The sequence below is a fragment of the Empidonax traillii genome, unplaced genomic scaffold (genome assembly GCF_003031625.1).
Source record: "Empidonax traillii isolate 1590-97213 ecotype Southwest subspecies unplaced genomic scaffold, ASM303162v1 scaffold240:size1935192, whole genome shotgun sequence".
NCBI classification, from domain to species: Eukaryota; Metazoa; Chordata; class Aves; order Passeriformes; family Tyrannidae; genus Empidonax; species Empidonax traillii.
Window position 1 is genome coordinate 725671 of NW_020955433.1, and position 22542 is coordinate 748212.

The 22542-nt window shown below is 39.7% G+C and overlaps 1 protein-coding gene across 1 annotated transcript in view; it reads left to right on the forward strand.

Moving 5' to 3' along the window:
- Nucleotides 1-715: 715 nt before the first annotated feature.
- The window catches only part of NWD2 (NACHT and WD repeat domain containing 2), a 53170-nt gene continuing 31343 nt past the window's right edge, over nucleotides 716-22542 (forward strand). The window contains exons 1-2 of the mRNA XM_027888542.1: nucleotides 716-1142; nucleotides 22450-22538. Coding sequence (XP_027744343.1) covers nucleotides 992-1142; nucleotides 22450-22538 — 240 coding nt within the window. The 5' untranslated portion in view covers nucleotides 716-991. The remainder of the gene's footprint in view (nucleotides 1143-22449; nucleotides 22539-22542) is intronic.

Genomic DNA, 22542 nt, shown 5'->3' on the forward strand with positions numbered 1-22542 from the left:
CGGCCAACAGACCCATCAGGCTGGCTGCGGCCCCGTGCCCACCCCTCCCCTGCCCCTCCTCTCCACTGTACTGCCAGGTCCCTGCCTGCCCGCCCCTCCCGGGGAGGTTTCTAAACTCCGCGGATCGCCGAAGGCCCGCCGCCCGCTGGGGCTGGGGCCGCAGCACCGCACAGCACCGCACAGCACCGCACCGCGCCGCCGCCCGACCCCGCCGCCCTCCTGAATATTTCATCGGCGCTGCCCGACGGGATGCCCCGCCACTGACTGCTGCAAAGGGACAGCATCCCGACGGCGGCGTGGCTCACTGCTTCCTGCCTCTTTCATTCTTCAAACCGCAGCTTTTCATTTATTCCGATAAATAAATAACTGATTAAAAACAAAGGAAAGAAAAAAGCAGCAAGAGCATCTCTCTTTTGTATCTGAGCAGGTGGGACTCCTGTGCAAGAGAGTCCAAAGGATAAGGCGGCAGCAGTTTTCCTATAAAAATCCGAATCCGGGGCTGTGACACACTCGGAGGAGCGAAGGCGCCGTCAGCCTCACCGGAGACGTCCCCGCTTTGGAGACCTCAAACCCTCGCGGGCGGAGGGTGAACCGGAGGGACTGACTCGCCGGCCACACCGCGCTCCCGGCGCTCAGCCTCCCGCTGCTCCGGGGCCGGGCGGCGCTGGGGGTCCGGCTGCTGCTGCCGCCGCGCCCGGCACCGCTCCGCCGCAAACTTTCTTCCCGTGCCCTCCTCGCCGCCGGCGGCCGCAGGGGAGCGGCGCGGGGGGCGGACGGCGCCCAGTGCCCCCGCTGCCCCCGCGCTCCGTCGCCGGGCGGCGGCCACAGCCCCAGCCCCAGCCGCGCCGCCGCCGCGCAGGCAGGCGGCGGCCCCGGGCCGGCGGAGGGTCCGTATGGCCGCTGCCGGCCAGCCGGTGGCAGGAGCCGCTGGCGCCGCCGCGGCGGTGCGGGGGCTGCCCTGAGCCGGCGCCTCGCCCTGCAGCGCGGCGGGATGTGGCCGGCCGGGGCGGGCGGCAGGCTGACCTGCCCGCGGGACGCGGCGCTGCGGCGGGCGGCGTTCTCCGGCAACCTCTCGGCGCTGCCGTCCCACCTGGTGCCGAGCGGCAGGAGCGTCCGCGTCTTCATCAGCGCCAACCCCGAAGGTAACCGCGGCCGCCGCGCCCGCCCCGCAGCTCCCCCTGCCGCCCGCAGCGCCCGCGCCGCTCCCCGGGCCCGGCCGCGGCTCCCGGGCACCCTCGCTCAGGGGCTGCGGCGTGAGCGAGCCCGGCTCCGGCACCTCTCCGCAGCCAGCCCCGAGGGGCGCCGGGGCGCCGTGTGGGGCGACGGGACGGGTCGAGGGCGGGCGGTGCGGGGCGCGGTGCGGGGCGAGGCGGCCGCGCGGGTGTGGGGCGGGAGCGCTGGGCGCGGCTCTCCCTGCCGTGTGCGGGGTGTGGGTGTTCGGGTTCGGAGACGCCCGTGTACTTCGCTCCTGAAGTTTTATGTCCGTCAATAACACGCCTGAAAGGCATCGGTGCGCGGGATGTCCTGTCATTTTTGCGGTGTTGGAGCTTGAGGACATAGGGGAGGTACCAGGGACATGGAAAGGATCTGCCTTTTAACGAAGAGGGAGGCTTTTCAGGGGGGATGTATTGAAGAGCTCTCCTGGGGAGTCAGGTTAGTTATAGTTTCCGATTGATTTAATAGCACAGTGAAAGCAGGTCTCAGCCGGCTGTGGCTACAGCTAATGTGATCCTTTGATCCCGGCTATACTCCGCTTCCAAGGAAGCATTCACTGAAATCTGCAGTTTTAGCTGCTTAAAGTCGAGGTCGCATACCTGGTATCTGAATTAATTAGGTATCCTGCTACTTAAAACCTATTTTTTAAATTACCCTTTGATTCGAGGAATTTGCATACATTCAGGAGGTGTCATTCCCACTTGTAAGATTGGAGTTGCTGAAGCATATTCCCACTCGAAGCACGGAAATAATAAATTAGGCATTCACACTTATGACGTTTCTTGTCTGTAAAAAATGAGCCCGCTGTATTCACAATTATCTTTCACACCACCACCCACCGCCTTCCTCCCCAACGCTTCTAATTCAACAATACTGTCACCTTTTATGCAAACATCAGAGATCTGAAAATCCTGCCTGAAATAACAAAACAGTTTGAATTTTGAGGTGAAAATTGTCTTGGCATCAGTACTTACAGGACTATGAGAAATAGTGCTCACAAGCAAACAAAAAAAATGGGCATAGTGCTGCTCTGAAGAATTCCCACACCTCCAGCACTTCTTGCTTTCGACACAAGGAAAATCTCAGTTTTGATATCCAACATGTTTAAAAAGATGATATTCTTAAGGTGGGCGTGAAGGTGTTTGCAGTTATTGTTGCAGTCTAAGCAAAGAAATATATAAATAGTGATAATTGGAAAAAAAATTATTTGGCTCTGAAAGAAAACTATTGTGGATTTTTAGAAGATGCGTTACTCCTTAGAAATGGATTTCTGCCAGCATTGCCTTAACTATGAAGCTACTGATGCCTCTGTAGTTGACGTGAACAGCATTTAGGATAGCTTGGTATGTTAGCTAAATATTCGTTAAATTGGAAAATCCACTAAGTGAAACCCATTCTAAAAGTTTGGATTTAAAGACGTTTTCAGGATTTTACCCCTGCATTGTTATCTGAAAGTATCAGCTTTTAAAAAAACAACACTGAGAGACAGAAAACGATGTGGTCAGTTTAGAGTGATTTACATTGGCTTCCGTGGAGTCTCGCATGGTCATAATGATTACCACTCCTCATGTCCAGTATTTTATCTGTGATATTGCTCCTGCTTTTAAAAGATATAGTATGGGACCTAAATTTCAGAGCAGTTACAGATTTTGTTTATGAACATTTAAGGACTCTAAATGATGAGAAACAACCATTACTATTTATCAATGATAGCGCTGTTGCTGAAGTATTATTAACTGCATGTGCCTCTGAAAAAGTATGCATGGATAAATAAGAAAAAGTAGCCTTCAATGAGGGTTAGATATCATCTAGTAAAGTACTTAGAAATGTTAAAACATTTGAAAAAGTTCACAGTGCAAGAGGTAAACTCTTCCTACTTAGTAAACCTTTTAGCACATTCAAGCCCCAAACTACAATGTATATTTGCATGACCACGGCCTCTCTCGTTAATTTTCAGCATATCAATACAGTTTATACCTGTTTTTCTTGATGCAGAGCATCCCTGAAAAGGACAGTGAGTCCCCAAACTCCCAGAGATAGACTTGAACTGTGGTGTCAAAGAAGCTTAGGGATTAATCCTACTAGCAGTCACAAGAAAACTTGTGTAGTAGGAGCAAAATTGCTTCCTTTTACAGTCTTGTTTTCTAGAGGAAACTTTATAGATTAATGAAACTGTATTTTCTCCTAGTAGTTTAACAGTATTGTCTTGCCCACATTGTACATATCAGTTAATCCATCGTCAAATCATGAAAATGCCTGGATCTTTAGAAACATTGAAGTTGTTTTATTATTTGTATACAAATAAGCCTGTTTTCCCATTTCAGTAGGTACAAGCAATCAGCCATATTTGTAATATGCATTTTGGCTAGGAGACATTGAAGATTTTGCTTTAAATAATTTATTGGTTTTCTTAAGATATTTTTATTGCTTCAAAGTGATAAGGAAAGTAAGTCTTGTTCGCTTGATTGTAATAAGTTTGTGATTTACTATTCCATGTAGAAAACTGTGGATTGTACCAGCAGTCACTTAATGACAGTTTCTCCGCTACTCAAGACTGCCTGTATAGATGCCTGACATTAACATACAGTTCATATGAAATAAAACAAGTATAAGCTTCCATATGGTCCCATTACATGGAGCTGTGATATCAGCCCTATATAAGTTCAGGACATTCCAGATATTCTTGTCAGTACTTCAAAGAGAAAATTATTTGAGTTGAAAAGTTCACTATTTGAAGAAGTTATGTGGTGATATAAGCAATGTTACAAGCTCTGGTTGAAACAGGTGCCTTAACTGGAATTAAAAATTTGACTTGAAAGTGAAATCCAGTGAATCAGAAAATGCAGGCAAAACTGACAATTTTAAATCCTGTTGGTTCTTCTGAAAGTGGGGAAATTAGACCTTTGCTAGTTTGACTTAAAGTCTTGTTATTGCTGTGATTTTCAGTTTTATTTCTGAAGATGTCTCAGTAATTTAGTAGAAACAAATGAATTCATTGACAAGGGATATGTATAAAGCCAAATCCCACACACAGGTGATTCCACTAAAGACAGGATGATAATACCTTTATATAGCATTTGAGTGTGTCCTGACATATGTGGTGTTAGCCAGCCTTATCTCAAAGTGTAAGCAGGGTTGCACCTACCACTTCACATGGCAAGGATGATCCCTTTTCCATCTATTACTTCAGTTGCATACTGCACACTCCTCTGTGCAGCATCTCCACATACTTCCTAAGTTCCAACACCAGATTGCTTTTACTGGATTCTGACAGTTAATATTTTTTAACCATTTTTCAGCCTATTGAAGCATTTCTGTTGTACAAACATAAAAAATTGTGATGAGATCATGAACAAGCTTTGTTTCAACTGCCCTTTTTAATTCCTCATAGTTTCTGTGGCTCCAGTGCCCATTTTGCAAACTCATAAAACGGGCTACCAATTTTGGCACGATTAACAATCTAAAGTATGGAGTCCTATGTACATGTAGAAATGTAAATGAAAATCTTATTCTAACAGAAGATACTACTGATAATTACCATCTGACCTCATTTTAAAAGCACAGCATAAAACTAACCTGTAGAGCTGGAACTTTACTAGCTTTCCCATAAACCCAAGGAATGAATTTTCCTTGTCTTACGCTATTGAATGACTTTGTGTTTTCTTGATTTATTATTTGGTCTTTCACCTTAGTTCATTTCCACTGGCATGCATCATCTAGAACATTGTATTAATTTGAAAAACACTGGACTCTAATAAACTACAAATGTTTGATGCCCAATTTACATATTTTCTCATATATAAAGCAAAATTCTCACCAGCAGTTAGTTTTGCTGACTAGAAAAAGATTAAATAATGATTGTGGAAATGAGTCCAATCTTTTTATTTGGACCTATTGTTGCAGGCTGCTTTTCAGGAATTACATGTATTTTTATCCATGTTGATGTACATGTGAAACAAAACTTATGTGAATTTGCAGTTTAGTGCACATAGTTTAGAACAAGATGGTGGATAACTCATAACAGTTGAAGAGTTATGATGGTTTTATTTACAAAGTTATTGTCATATGTGATAAAAGAAAGGTATAATCTTGCATTCTCAGCATGTTCCAGGTCTATTATATTATTTTTACCTGAATTTTTTTTCTTTAAATAAAATGTAATTGAGGAAATGGTAATGTGGGGAAATATTCAGAAGTCAGAATAATACTTAGTTAATGATGGTCCATTCTGACCAGGCCCAAAATACCATACGGTGTCCCTACTTGGATACGTTACATGAAGAGCTTTTTATAAAGACAATTTTATATAATCTGAGTGGAATTTATTCCTTAGCTAAAGAAAACCACAGATGTTCAAGTGTATGAAATTGCAAAGGAGGTGTTGCGGAGATGTGGAGACAAATAACTCCAGGACTTTTTTTATGCTAAGTGTTAGTTCTGGTTACCTAATTTTGTACCTATTTATGGTTTTATGTGACGCACAGCACAGTAGTATCTAAAAGTCAAAGAAGTTCAGTAGTTCTAGAGATAAAGTATCTCAGAGTTTGGGGGAGAAACATGGTTCAAGTACCCAGGTTTGGTGTGGACTTTAATTGGAAATATATCTTACTTCAGGAGGCCCAGAAGTTAGAGATACCAACAGTTTGTTAAGTTGGAAAGAAACCTGCTGTTTTCAGCACTTCTGTCTTGTGTGAAGTTTTCTCTTTTTCCTATGCTATGGAACAGATCTGTTGGTGTGGTTCAGCAGAAAGCAAGATCTGACTCTCCTTGAGACTGGATGACCAAGTCTTATGTAGGTTTTAACTTTTTTGTGCAAGGCAGGGCGAATAGATCTCAAGTAGAACCAGTACAAGATGTTTTTCTTCTAAGGAGATCCTTAGAAGAGAGCCTTTGTTCCTGTTAGAGGAAAGTATTGTTCTGGGCTAGGGTGAAGACTGAATTGGATTGAAGTTTATTCTGTCAAGCAGATAAGCTATGTAGTTTGTTGGTTTTGTGGTTTCTTCTTGATATTTAGAAATAAGGAAAATTACCTGAAATCCAGTCACCTTCCTGCTAAGCAACACCTGGAGTTACAAGCTCCAAACATTTGGATTAGGTATTCACACTGTCTACTTTTTAAAAAGGACTTTAATTTTTTAATCTCATGACCATTCTTTTTTAATATATAAAATGTCAAGATTGTAATTTTCTCTAATTTTATGTGTCTACAGTGTCTATACAAATGTATGCACACATATAAGCAAATTATATAAAATTATAAACTGTAACATTGTATAAATGTATGTGTGAAACTCAAGCCACACTCTCATAGACTATATTCAAACTTGCTGTTAGTTCTCAGTTCTCTTTTGAGAACTGAGTACTTTTGTTCAAAGGGCAACACTCAAGGTCGTATTTCTAGCGTTACTGAAGAACAGCCTAGGTTTTGTTGAATGTTATTGTAAAAGCAAAAGCTTCATGGAGGAGTTTAGATTTTATCCACAAGTAAACCTGTAAACATTTGGGGTTGTATGCACCTGCAGCATAGTTTCTTTGACTGCTTTTTCTTAGAATTGAAGAAATAGTATTAAAACAAAGCCAAACCTACAATTTGGGGGTTTTTTTCTTTCGAATTTGGCAAATACTGTTTTTCTTCAGATGTCTTTGCATGTACTAGACTGGCTCCACATATTGTAGTGTATATATATATACAAACATACATATGTATATGCATTCATCCTTTTTTTTTTAAACTAGAAATACTTAGCAGTCAAGATGCACATGGGACGCTGGATCGTGCCTCATTCTTGGTGGGATTTGCTTTCTTTCAGTGACAAAGAGGAGCTTCTTGGCCCTGTACACTTGACACAGTTTCTAAGTGCGGGACAGCGAACCAAGTGTGCAAATCCCATGTGATTCCAATTTCTCAAATAATATATTAGATGATGGATAGAAGCAGTATTGAATCGCGTCCTTATTGTGAATCATTCCCTCAGCAAGGTATGAGATGTTTGAAATGAGAGGCAGCACCGTACAGGCAGCATTCTGGTTCCTTCCCCTATCAACAGAGGGGAGCTTCTTTCCTGCCTGATCAAGGGCAGCAAGATGACCTCTCTTTCAGCTGAGCAACAGTCTGCTGTGCAGCAAACTAAAGAGGATTTGCAACACTGTTTCAAGGAGGCCATATGTACTAGGTGGTGGGATTTGTGTAATCACTAAGAGTGGTGTAGTACAAAGGGTACATAACTTGCCATCTTATCTCTGAGCATATGCAGCAAAATAATTCCTCTTAAGAAACTTACATACATGACTACGTGGGCATGTATCCACAGAGTTGCGAATACGCAGGAGAAAATCCTACATTAGACTTCAAGTTTTGTTTGGAGACTTTTAAAATATGTATCACATAAAGAAAACTTCAGATCGAGAAGTTACTGAACTGCTAATCCAAAATATGAGGGCAGTGCCTGCATGGCAGTTCTTTTCATCTGAAACAGTTGAAATTTCTTTGAATTTTCATCTGCTGAGAGAGTATTTTGTGATGACATATCCTTTCAGGCTGCAGTAATAATACATTAGTAATATTTAGCTACCAGTAATTTAAGGTTTTAATATATTGAAGGTGGTAGCTATAAATATAATATCATAGATAGTCATGTGTATGGAATACAGAATAATCTGGCAGGTTTTAATATAGGCAGTGCTGTTCAAAGCAACTGCTTTATCCCCTTACTGGAATTTAAATTAAAGAAGGATAATAATAGATAGAATTAGAGAACCCAATTTAATAATGGTTGTGTCAATGCTACTCTAAAATAACTCCACTGGCCTGACACTACTCCTGTTAATATAGGGTTTCTATCAGAGAGAAAGTTTTTTTACTAACAAAATCTTTAGTCAAGAGGGGAGTAGGGCTAAATCACAGGTAGTTGAAAACAAGCAGTGTAGCAAGGTAAAGAGTTGGAAGGCCCAGGTCAGTGCAGAGTGCCATACACATGCAACTGTGCTGGGTAAGGAACATATGCAATTCTGGTCTCATCACCACCATAATTAAATGCCTGCTCTACCTCTAAATGGGTCTTGAACTCCCTCTATAAGCAGCTGCTATTGCCCACTGTTGGAAACAGGATGCTTGTGGCCTGAACAGCTACAGTCATTCTTGTACAAAATCTGAACCTAAAGAAAATAGTCATCTTTACAAGACTAGATTTATCAGACTGTTGAAAATACTTTTCCTGACGGAAACTGGAAAGACTAGCAAATGTCAGGACTTCCACAGTGGACTTAATCCAGAGTCATGCCGTTGTACGCATCAATCACTGGGACTAATCAAATAGCTAACCAGGTCAGATTTTAAACTGTCAGTGCCTGACAAAAAAATCTTGTTCAACCTGCTCGTAGAATATCCTGGAGCGGCAGAGCTGCGGTCATCAGTATAGTAACATGCCTCTGTGGCATGATTAAACACTTGAAAATTGTTTGTTAATAGAGCCCATTTCACCTTTCTAGCACCTGAGTACCTTCACAGTCTCACCTATGTTTTATAAATCTGCAGCCTGAATCACGTGTTGAAATAGATAATTAATGATACATATGTATGATACATATCAATGTTATTTGTAAAATTCTTATTTAGATTCTAACTGGTTATGTTTTACAAATCATTAAGAAGAACAGAGAATTAATGACGAAGAGACCTATCTGGACAGCTTTAGTGTTAAGTTTAAGATTAAGTTAAGATCTTAGATTAAGATTACTTCTAAGTGATTGAAAGCCATTGAATAACCATGTGGGTTAAATACTTTGAGATGAGAGGAGTTACCCATACTTACAGTTATGCACATCAGCTATTATATACAAGATAAATGAGGCGCAAATGCAATAAGAGCAGACTTAGTGAGTTAAACCAAAGGAGCCCTATACTCCTTCTTTGACCCTAGCAATTTCAGATGTATGATAAGAAAAAAAATAAATCAAACGGGTAATAAATAAATAAATAAATACATAAAACAAAATTATGAAGGTTATCTCTTTGTGCTTAATAAACCCGTGAGGCCCTTTGCTTCCATGAATTTGTCTAGTTGCTTTACTAGTCAGTATTCTTGGTACTTGTAACGTTTCCAAATCTTGAGATAGATTATTGCCTGATCCTATGAACTTCAGTGGGAATTCTTATAAACAAGACCATGTGCATCTAGCCAAAGAAGAGATCTCAAAAACTAAAAATGGAAATATCCATGGAGAAAGAGTACCTAAAAGCAGATCTGAAAGAATAACTTTGTCCAAAATCATCATTGTAATGATCCATTTTTGTCTATAGTGACATTAACTGTGAAGGTCTAGGTACCTGAATGTCCTTATTTTTGTGGGCTTATTAAAATAGAGCCATAATAAGAAATAAATAAGGAAAAGACAATGTTTAATAACCTAAGGAGCCTAACGTATGGAGTCTAATCTAAAGGAGTCCAGTGTGTCATGCAGGACTTTAATCTGAGGGTCATTTTATTATCAAGAATTTTCCACACCTAACTATGCCAGCATGACACATCTAGAGGATCTTGCCTTACTGTCATAATTAAACATAACATTAATCGCATATGACACTTAATAAGAGGTTTTCTTGAGATGAAGGACTTAATATTTTTAGGTTTTGCACATACTGTTGTTTAATAAAGACCCCACAATTTCTAGAAAGGAAGATCAGAGGGAAAGTATTTTGTTAAATAGTCCTGGAGTCTAGATTCATAGCTTGCACTGACAAAATGAAGTAATATATTCTGAAGGAAATTCTTTTTTTCCTTCATTTTTCATCCCATAGTATTTCTGATCACTCAGATAGCAGTGAGCAGTAAGTGGTAATCTTTTTAGGAGCGATTCCTAGAAAATACTAGAAAAATTATAGAATCCCATTATTGTTAGATAATAGTCTTGATTTACCTATATCTGCATTGTATTACATTTAAAAGTGATGAAGAATTATGCAATGCTCTTGAAGCAAGTTATTGAAGCATTTCTGTTTATGTGGTCCCTAATTAGGTGCATCAAGACACTAGCAATTTTGGATGATGATCTACTTTGAAATGCAAGCCATTTACAACGTGCAATAATGAATTAATCAATCTGTGGTTAGCAGAATGAGTGCTGTTGATTTATATGATGTGCCATTTAAAGCAGGTGTGTGTGGCTATAACAGAGGTCCAAGCGACCTTAGACGGCTATTTAATTAGTCATTTATGGTTGTGCAAATCACAGACCAGGAGGCATATCTGTCCACCTGCCTGAAGCAGGAGCAAACATACCTGTGCCATTCCTGACAGATTTTTCAGCTCTTCATGACCCGTCTCCAAACCAGCCAAGAAAATACAGAGGAAAGCAGACTGTTCAGCATAGTCCTGTAGTGTGTCTTCTGTAGCCCTATAGTAGTGCTTACAGAAGCATACACAGACACACAATAAGCTCATTAGTCAATAAAAACGACCAAAAAAAAAAAAAAATCCTGAAAATTTTCTTTGCTTAGAATGAGTTTCAGTAACTTTCAGTAACTGTGTATGTAATTATTCATAAATTTCTCAAATCCAGTTTCTGCCTCTTCATCCTTTTACCATGTCAGGAACTCTGTGAGTTCATGCAAAAGATAGATTATATAAAGTAATAAATGCCCATGAAGATTTTTTTACCATGGATGTATGTCCTGCCAGTGGTCTGATGGTTTCAGGTGAAGCTTTTGTAGAAATGAGGCATTTATGAAATGTCTAAGGTTACAACTCATGTTACATTTTTTTCTTTGGTAGGTTATTTATGAGTGGAAGGAGGAGACTCATTTACAGGATTTCTCTTATTTATCTGGTGATTTATCAGTAAGATTTCTTTAATGTCAGTCAATGAATTAAAAATACTTTTCAAAAGACACAGTTCATTGTTTATTCCTCCCTTTTTTTTGGAAAACAGAGATAAAAATGCAAATGATCTCCTTGCACTCCACCTGTTTTAATTAAAAATGTTCTGTAATCAACCATGTATAATGCTATATAATTCTATTAAGCAATTCCACTGCTGGTATATTGTTCCAGTCTTAATGCCACAGTCAGCTCCTCATAGTCATTCTGTAAATTCAGAGTAATTTCAAATAAAATAGATTAGACCCCAGTTATGGATTCAGTTGTGTTTAACCACATATAGGTGTGGAAGGCAAAAGATGACCTTTTTATCCACGTGGCCAAGGGACAAACAACTTTGCAGGCACTTGTAAAGACTGATAGTGTCTGGCAGTGAAAGAAATGGAAATAAAGTCAAGTCTACACTTTCAGTCAGCTTCTACACTTCCCTTGAGAGTATAGCATCATAAAAGGTCTTTATCCTCTTTTAAAGGTAATTATAACTCACTGGATATTATTATCATGAAAATAAGAGGAAAGAGTTGGGGAAGATAGCTAAAATAATTTGAAAGCACTAATCTGGGAGACAGTCTGTAGTTCAGTCACCAGTTGATTAAATTGGTATGCCAGTTCTGGAAGATCTTTAAATATTATTTTCTGTATCCCACTTGTGAAAGATATTTCTGAGAAATTAAACTTACTTGTTTCAACTACATCTGCATCTCAAATAAAGCAAGAGACTAGAACATGTGTTGTTCTTCTACAATTGCTGACTCTCCAAGATTGTTAAACTGCAAATTACCATTACCTTTGCATATAATCAGCAAAATGTGGTTAGCAAGCAAGAAAACACTACCTAGTAACATTAAGGCATCAGAAAAATATTTGACTGATAAAAACAGATACATTATAGAATTTATTAAAAATGGCCTTTTCAACTGGATTATATAATCTTCACTAAAAATAATGCTTAGATGAATCATTAGAATTGGGAAGGGTAAGGGAGAACAGAGATATGTTAAATCTTCCTTTATATGTCAATCACTGTTTGCCTCTCAGATATTACATAAACCATCAAAACAACCTAGTTTTGTGAATTATTTGGCCACATTCAGTGAGTTTTAGCACAGACCCCACCTGGAATTCTCAGTTTTAAAAACTATTGTACCACAAGAGCCTGTAAGTGGGTGTTAATAGCTAGGTAAAAATTGTCTGTCAGTATGTGAAGTACTGTAAAGAAATCAGCTGAGATTCTCTTCTTTAGGCAAGATGTAGTTTAGTTTCTGGCATCCCTCCCTCATGTAGTCTCGTTGTTCTGGGCTTAATGCCCTCTTGCAGCTGCTCTCCTTTGCTTGGGTTGTCATTTAATGTCTCCATCTTTGATAACAGTTTCTACAGCAGCCAAGAGCTATTCTGACTGTGCAATGATGTTATTTAATAGTACTCTCCATTTAGCATCAAGAAAAAATAATCTGTTGCAAGGAAAACTCCTACTGTATTGATGCAAACTTGACGCACTGATAGCAAGCAGCACCTCTCCTTCTGTGGGCGTCTCTGTACACCCAAAAGTGTCAGGTTCAAGACTTTTTTCATCTTCTGGCATAAAAGTCTTCAAATCTTTTACTTGAAAAATTTGAGTACCCATAGAGTAGGCTTCATTTATCAGTCATGCTTTTCCAGCTGACCCAACTGACCAGCAGTTTTGAAGTGACCCAAACCGTGGCCATATTCCACTAAGCTTAAGGAGGAATACCACCTGGATTAGAACTTTGTGATTTGTGAACTTAAGTGGAACATTTAGAGAAGGGAAGGGCAACTTTACTGGGGAGTCAGCAGTGCTTGCAGAACCCCTTCCATAGTCTTGCAGCACTGCAGGATGCAAAGTCACATAGGAATGTTAATTGGAATTTCTTCAGAATGAGGCCTCCACTGGACTGTATTGTGAAATACATGTATGCTTTTAATGAGACTGGCTTTCTCGTGCTTTTTTATGACTCTGCTTTATGCCTTCTCAAAGCCTACAACATACTACTTCATTCACTTCCGGCCCTTGAATCAGCAACTTGTTAGGAGACTGAATGTCTGTGGCGTCCCTTTGCATTATTGACTGCCATGGCCTTGTTTCCTCAAGTGCTTTCATAACATACCCTGGTTGTTTTCTCTTTGGTCTAGTGATGTCAGGAAAAACGTAGTTAAACTACTGCAGTACACACAACTTAAGTGTTAAAAGTATTTTCCATTGTTGTACAGCCTTTTTTCTGCTTTCTAGGAAATTCCATAATTTTTTGAATTGTGAGTTGACACCTCTTAATGAATTAGTAGGATTTTTGCACATAACTTTGTTACTGCACTGGTGTTTTTTCTGTCTTCTGTGATTCATTTTTGCACAGCTCATTCAGAATTACTCCGTTAGATTTCACAAGAAGTTTTTCTTTCATATTAATTTTGATCATAGTTGCAAATTCTTATCCTTGCAGGCCTTGTTTTTTTCCTGTGCTTAGTTGTAATAAGCTTTGGTGTTCTGCAGAGATAATTTTCAGACTTAAATTTGGTGTTTCTAAATGTGCTGTGTCTTCAGTTCCTCCTGTCACATCATTTAATTGTGTGACAGCAATTGTTTGCAAATTGTCATGTTTTCAGGAGCTTTTCCTAGCTTGCTATATTAACTGAAAGAATTGGACTTTGTTGGATTCTTCCACTTGTGCAGTTTGCAGAGTGCAAAATTCTCCCTCTTTAGAGATTCTGGCTTTAGCCCATGGTGCCACTAAAGCTCCTGTTGTTGCTTGCCATTTACATGCAGATACATTTGCATTTGCAGTGTTTGCCACAAATTACAGTCAAAGGACACAAGGATGCCTAGGTACCCTAGCAGCAGTCTAGGGATCATTTGAAGGATTGGGAAAGGATTCCAGGTCAACCTAATTCTTCTTGTTTTATTTTAGAACACCTACCTGTAAGGGTGCTGTGTTCCCAAAGGTTAGTTAATCAGGACACATTATGAGATAAAATTCTGCTTCAGTCTTCACCTATACCATAACCACTAGATTTAATGAGTCCATACTGTTTATGTACAGATTGATTTATTTATGGATTGAAGGATTTCACCCAAACTCTGTGGAAATCAGTAAGGATCAAAAGGTAGGGTTTTCAGTATGTGCCATCACCAATATGTTTATTTAAAATTTGCTGAGATTAGTAGATCTTTCCATTAACTTCACAAACTTCTGGATCAGATTCCAAATTTTTTTCATGTAAGCATACTGCACACATAATAGAACTCTCATAAACCACCATTTGCTTTAAATTGGGAAGACAATCATGTGACTAATGAAAAATCAAGACTTGATATTTGGATATAGGAGCCACTTTTTCCTTCTGTCATATCATTTCAATACTAATGTTTTCCCCAAATTCTGTATTTAACATGGGTCTTGACCCCTCTGATTTTACTAGTCAACTCTTTTTTTTTTTTTTAATTTTTTGGGTGTTAGTGTTAAACCAATAGGTGGCACTGGTTAATCATATTAATAGTCAAGATGCAGGGCATTTTATAAGATGATGGTGTGAAATCTGGGCATTATAATTGTAAAAAAAATTACAATTTTAAAAGAAAATACATATTGTTTATGTTTGTGTGTGTATTGTATATGCCTTGTTTTAAATTTGTCATCTTACTGAACTGACAGTAGGGAACATTTCAGAGAAATAGGTTTTAAAATTATGCCTCATTTTAAATCAGATATTGTTTGATTTGGGGCTAAAAAATAAGAGATAATTGATGCAACTAGAAGTTTTAGGCTTAAAATTAAGCCCTAAATTTTGAATCCTGCCTCAGATAGTTAGGTCTTTTGTTTTGAAAATGTGTTGGTTAAATGTTCTGGTGTAGACCAGAAATGTGTAGTCACATGCTGTCGTTTCTTCCCAGTTGAGAGACACATTTCAGACTTGCTTACTATTTTAATATTATTTTTCATTATTTCGTCTGACTTTCATGGTAAGCAACTATTCCTCTGGGCTGAAATGCTCAGTTCACTGTTGCATTTATGTTTTTTTAAGAAATGAGACGTAGACTTTCTGCACATCTTGTGAGAGAGCTCCCCCTGCAAGGCAGAGTGGGGACACACAGATGTGTACACAACAGTAATGGTGAGGTGTTTTGCTAGTCAGAATTTCTTTGGAGGGTTACAATCAGTTATGTTGTTTAGCTTAATGAATAGTCTTCAGTCTGCCCAGTTTCTCATTTACCTTCTAGAGAGCCAGTAGAGACGTGAAAGTTAGCAGTGTTCTGCTAACTAGTGGGGAGGGGACACTGGGAAAAGTGACCCAGACCAACCTGTTCCCATTCCCAGCCTACCTCATCTTGGGAAGCTTTGGATGTTTATTCTAATGCTCTCTACTCACTGAAGCTCTAAGGGGAAAAAATGCTAACAGTGTCTGTGGAGTTCGTTTTCTAGGAAGGCAAGGGTACTAGGGAGCTCAAGTCTTTTTTTTCTTTTCTTACCTGCTGCATGATTCAAACTCATTGCGAAGTGCTCTGAGATTCTCAAATGAAAGGCACTATAGAAATGCAGATTACTTATTATTATGGTATTATTGTCAGAGACAAGGTTTCCATAATATTTAGAGACATTCTTTACCAACTAGTATTCAAAGCTTTTGGTAGCACAGGTAATACACAGTGCTCTTGTGCATTATTAGTAAAAAAGGCAGCTTAAAAGGAATAATTCAGTTGAAAGCCATATAGATGAAGAACATACCAGTATCAAGAGGCTTGGCAAGCACTTTCTTACTTGGTACTGCTGCTAAGTAATTTTTAACCTTAGATAATTAAAGTCTGTAAATTCTCACTGTACTTAATAGACAATGGTTATAAAATATCCACAACTTCTCTGCTCATCCAGGGCTTCCATAGTTGCACAAGAGATTCCAGCATTATCACAGAATATGCTGAGTTGGAAGGGACCCACAAGGATCATCGAGTCTTACCCTTAGTCCTGCACAAGACCATCCCCAAGAGTCACACCATGTGCCTGAGAGTATCATCCAAACACTTCTTGAACTCTGTCAGGCTTGGTGCTGTCATAACTTCCCTGGGGAGCTTGTTCCAGTGCCCAACCAACCTCTGGGGGAAGAACCTTTTTCTCATCTCCAGCCTAAACCTCCTCTGACACAACTATTGCCATTCCCTTGTGTCCTGTCACTGTCACCACAGAGAAGAGATCAGTGCCTCCCCCTCCTCTTCCCCTCACAAGGAACTTGTGACTGCAATGAGGTCTCCCCTCAGTCTTCTCTTCCTCAGGCTGAACAGACCAAGGGACCTCAGCCACTCCTCATACAGCTTCCCCTCAAGGTCCTTCACCATCTTCACTGCCCTCCTTTGGATACTCTCTAATAGCTGAATACCTTTCTTATATTGTGGTGCCCAAAGCTGCACACAATATTCAAGGTGAGGCTTCCCCAGTGCAGAGCAGAGCGGGACAATCCCCTCCCTCGACTGGCTGACAACACTTTGCCTGATGCCCCCCAGGACACGGTTGACCCTCCTGGCTGCCAGGGCACTGCTGACTCATACTCAATTTGCCATCAACCAGGACCCCGAGGTCCCTTTCTAAGGCACTGCTTTCCAGCATCTTAATACCCAGTCGGTACAAGCATCCCAGATGGCCCCATCCCAGGTGCAGAATCCAGCACTTCCCCTTATTGAACTTCATATGGTTGGTGATTGCCCAGTCCACTCATTTGTCGAGGTCTCTCTGCAGGGCCTCCCTGCCTTCAAGGGTGTCAACAGCTCCTCCCAGTTTTGCATCATCTGCAAACTTGCTTAGTATCCCTTCCAGTCCTGCATCCAAGTCATTTATAAAGTTATGGAAGAGGGCCTGAGATGGAGCCCTGTGGAACCCCACAAATGACAAAGGTCACCACTACTGCCCTCTGTGCTCAACCCATGTTAATAAACATACTGGTGTGAATTTTTGCCGGAGACTATGCTAACAGAGAATTAGGCTAAAAGAAGTGAAGACCCCCAGCAAGTGTCTGTCCTGACCCACTACTGCAAATCACGAGAACACCAACACTGGAGGGGGTGATACAGAAATTTCTTGGGTAACAAGCTGGACATGAAACATGTAGGCAGCTCTGTGACCCCATATGACATTCATTTCTACAGTGCCTTGAACAGCTGCAAGGGCAGCTTTTTTTAAATTCTTTTTCTGCCTGGGTTCTTTCAGGTTCAGCTGCCTGCCTCAACTTATTATGTCAGTCAATAATCTTCCTGCTGGCTCCTGCAAGCTGGATAATGCAGCGTTCTTCTGTCAGTCAGACAGTGGCAGGGCAAACACCCTCCCTGCTTAGGATTTTCTTCTGCTTGAGGGCCTTAGCTTGCATCATGCATGGGTGAGGTTACTCACAGGTTACATTTCCGTGAACAGGCTGTCAGCTTGAAAGTGCTGCTCCTTTGAGAGTGATCAAGTGGGGCTCATGGTCCCACTCATTGGCACCCCCTGCGCAACACAGGATGGGCGAATGAGGCCGAGCAACCTCCTGTTCAGCTGCATCAAACTTTGATCGAGTAAGAGTTGTGTGACTGCAGACCATGTACATGAAAACAACCATTCCAAACACCGTGGCTGAACTCAGACCGGTACAACTACCAGCAAGAAGATAAAATATTTGGTCAAAGGACAGAATAACTGGTGCTTGAAAATGGGCAATTTCCATCAGGCTTACATGATAACTCAGTTCATTTGCATATTCATTTTGAAATTTTCTTCAACAAGGCTACATTCCATGACTTATTTTATCCCAGAGATTAATGTTTGGAAACTCTTTGTAGATACACATCATCTGTTTACTAACACAAGAATGTAAAATGTACTTTCTCTATTAAAATAAGTGACTAATAGCAGAACAGCTTGGGTTTGAAGGTCAGACTTTGGCATGGAAATAGTTCATGCTGAGAAGCAGCACCATAGCATACTCTGATGGAAACTGGCATTGATTGGACTTAGCTACAAGCCTTCAGAAATCACACTACACACAAACAGTCATGTTTAAACAGACAGTAGAAAGGATGCTGATGCATATGTGACTAATTCAGTTCATCCTCAGCATTACACTGGGGAGTATGGGGAGAAGAAGAGCTGCACTGACATTCTCAGTCAGTTCAAAGTATAGGAGTGGGCAGGACAGTGTGGCTATGGAATAGCTAAGGAGGCAACAGAGTTAACTCTTGTATGGAAGATGTGTGTTCAGCAAATCACTGTCTTGCACAAGACTGTTGGGGTTTGTTTTCATTTAAATACGGGAAAGAAGTTTAGAGTTGAGGGTTTTTTAAGTTTTGTCTTATGTTTTTGCAGATGTAGTTTCATTCCCACAGTTTATTGTGGACTATCATTTGTATTTCTGAGTATCAGAATTAACATTAGAAGGTGTAGAAAGCTCATTTCACAACTACTTTCTCATTTTGGCTGCTAGAAGAATGTAATTTAGTTAATCCGTTCATCTGTAGCAGCAGCCTGGAAGGTAGAATTTGCCTGTGTGACATTTTTGTTGTTAGGAACTGCCAGCTTCACAGATTTGCTGTCACTTTAAATCAAGTTAGATTATATTTAATTAAAGTAGCTTATCTGCCACCCATACTAATTACTGTAGTTCATCTTAACTATATGCACTTGTGTTTCCTTAAAGTTTCACAATTTATTACAAATACAGAAATTCTTAAAATTAATTAATATAAGCACCAGACTCAAATTCCAATTAGATAAGCACATTCCATTAGATGTAAAGGTAGGAATTAAAATACAGGATGAGTATGCTGAGTGTCTTATCTAGAACAGTTCTAGTTGAAGGAATGTTTTATCTATTTCGTTTGGAAGATATTACAAATGTAGCACTACTCTTGCAGTGTGTTGTTTCATTTTCTGAACAAGACTCTACACATTATGCTTCAGGGAACAGCACCATGTTCTATAACTAGAGTTAGCGTGTTTCTGCAGTATAAATCCTATGGGCATAAAAGGAAAGTAGAAGAATATGGTTTTATGTGCTGTAAACCTCAGGCAAAATGTTTCCTATTTATCATTTAATCATGTTTGCTCTTAAATTCTGCTTTTTTCCCAATATTTCCTTTTTTTGTTTGTTCCTGTAACTTAGCCTATCCCTAGTAATACTGTTCAGTCTGTTGTCACATTTAAGTAACTGCAAATAATAATTTTGCATTGTTGTCTCCTCAGTAATGAAGTTGTAGTCATGATTGATTTCCCTTTAAAAAGGCATGAATAATTTTGATTCACCTCAGTAACTAAGTAGTAAGTTGATTTTCAGCAGAGTCTATTCTGTTTAATCATGAAGATATGACGCTCTGTGTTTTCATAGACTTGCATGCCAAAATTAAGCTCTGTTGAGGCAAAGCATAGAATATATAGTCTTCTGTCACTAACTGATCTAAGGGTCTCAGCAACTGTGAAGTTAAAAAAAGGAAAATATTTCAAATGAAGCCAACTACACAGATAGCTTTTATCACAAGGTACAGCAGCACTGCGCAGTACAGTGACTCCAAAATAGCCCTGAGAAAAGTTGCTTTGGAGCCAAAATAATATTGTTGTGTTGGCACCAAGCAACCCTCTAGCTAATTAGCCTTGTTAGCTATATACTACATTCTGCAAGAAAAGGTTGCTTAGGCACTGAAGTATGAGAGAAAATTAATGACTGTGGATCCTAAGGAGGGAGCAACCCATCCATCCCTCTATTTGCTTATGTACTAACACAGGCAGTTTTGAGAGAGCTGGTTTTTTCACTACATTCCTAAATATTTGTAGGGTATGTCTATTCATCCAGACGTGGAGATGAGGTGAATCTCTTGATCATCACTGTCTAATATACTTTGACTGAAAACATAGGGTGGTCTTGGTGTACATGCACTGAGTTCTCTTCAGATGAAAAACAGGAAGATAACTCCAGGAACTCACCTAATGCACTCCAAATGTTTGTAAGGGTTGAGCTCAATCCAAAGTAAAATCCCCTGAAAAACATATGGCACAGACATTATGTCCTTGGCACCAGCTCTTTTACTCTACAGTTTTCCTCCCGCTAGCTCAGACAGTAGCAAAAATCTTCCCAGACACTCTACAAGGACCACGAATTGAACTCGATGATCCTTGTGAATCCCTTCAAACTCAGCATATTCTGTGATTCTGCGACTAACCTCTCTCCTGAAGTGCTGTCAACAGCAACTGGGTCAACCATGAACCCGTCTAATTGAGTCTTGAAGAACTCCAAGAACAGAGTAGCTTTTCCTGGTGTCCAACCTGAACTTCCCAAGCTGTAATATGTTGCCATTGCCTTTGTTGTACTCTCTGACACTGGCTCAAAGAGCTTGGCTCCATCATCTTTGTAAATGTCTTCAAAGTAGTTACAGGCTTTGGTTTGGTCCCTCTTACAGTCTTTGATGGTCTAAACATGCCCAAATCCTCAATCTCTCCTTGTAGGCTGCTTTTGGCTTCTATCTCAGTAGGCTCTCCAGTTTTGTCCCCATCCTCCTGATTTGTATGTGCTGGGCAAAGCATTCCTGGTGCAACCCCTTCGGTGTCAAGAAGGGGAATGTGATAACCTCGCAAAGAGAAGTGAGAAGAGGGGAAGCGAGGCCACACTCATCCAAGTGTAGCCCAGAGAAGGGTCTCTTACTTGAAGTGTTCAAATTGGATTATAAAAGCTCTGCACTTCAGATTTAGGATCTTGCCTTGAGTGGTATGCAGTCAGTCAAAAAAAAGCTTTTGATGGAACAAGGACTAGACAATGCTTCTTGGACCTTTGTCTTCAGAACACATAAGCATAGTTAGTACATTCTAAAACATAAAGTCATAAATACGTATTATTATATTCTTGCACTTAGAGAGGATGTTTTATGGAAACTACTTTGACTTCCTCCATCAAAAGTTTGTGAAGGAAGAACTGTTGTAATTCAGATAAACTGAAATAAAATCCTGACCGTATTTTTCAGCCTTTGTGGTATAGCCTTTTTTACCTTATTGAAAATTTCACAAGAAATCATTCTCTGGAGGTGTTCTGGATTGCTTTCTTTTTATGAAAATTAATGGTAATTATACCACAAATTTGTGTAATATTTCAAAGATATACTTTAATAGTAAGAAGGATGTAATAAATTGAATTACAGTTTTCACCATCTCCTAGAATTTTTCAAAATATAAAACATTATGAATCTGTGACCATGATTCTATGAACAGACTTCTGACTTAGATATATCAGCCGTGTCTCTGATTGTACCTCTAAAGCATTGTTAGATTTGCATATATGTCTCTCACTTGCAACAATATGAGAAATGTCAAATCAGTTTTAATCTATTGTTTTGTTTCAGTGCAGTTACACAAATAATTGTTAACTGCAGTAGATGTTCTCCATCATTTGTAAGTTAACACTTCATTTTTCATCACATGGCACTCAGAGCTAGAGTTTTACAATAGTTGTGGTTTATTTTTGAAAATAACTTAGCAACAATACCATCCCTGTTTGATCTCAACTCAGTTGACACTGATTACAATTTAGCAAAATCCATGACATATCTCAGTATTGTTGTGAAAGAGAACAAAATTTATTATCTACACAAGATTTCATTACTAACCAAAATCACTTCACATTTGACAGTATGTGTGAGTGATGTGCTTTACACAAATGTTTTTAGATCAACTTAGACAGAACTTATAACAATTTTGGTGTCAGTACCATATTGTACTTCATTATCAAAACACATGTCATTTTGCATGGTAAGAGTAATATGATATCAGAACTGTGCATTTAGTATTATAGGAGGAATCACCTGGGACAAAAGATCCTATAAATTATGTTATTAATGATAAGTAATGTTTTTAAGATACTAGTGGATTAAAGATGGTGAAGAAAGTGACAGTATTTGAAACAATGTAATTAATTCATATTATCAATTTATTTCTGAGTATTGAGATCTCTTTCATTTTCGGTATATCTTTGTTCCATGGTGTTCCTTATTCGTAAAATTCAACTTTCTGAAAATTAAATAGAAATCGAACTGATAAAGAAATTCTGACTGCTGAATTACGAAATTAATTCAGCTTCACTCTATTGCAATATGCTGCATACTAAGATGTGTATGAAGCACAATTTCCCCAAATACAAACATATATGTTTTTGCATGCGTTGTTGCACATGCAAACGTATCCATGTGTTTGTACAATGTACAATTAGGGGATTAGATCCCAACATTTGATTTTCAGAGCGCTCTCTGTGTGTATGTGTTAAGGACTCTTTTTTATGGGATAAATCTTTAAGCCTGACTAAAAGAACAGAGTTTATATAAATATTGACAATACCATCTTTTTCCCCAACACAGATACAATAGCAGAAAGGAGCGCCCTCAGAGAACATGTGTATCCTAAACTGAGAGAATTCTGCAGGGAAAACTATGGCCTGGAATTTCAGGTAG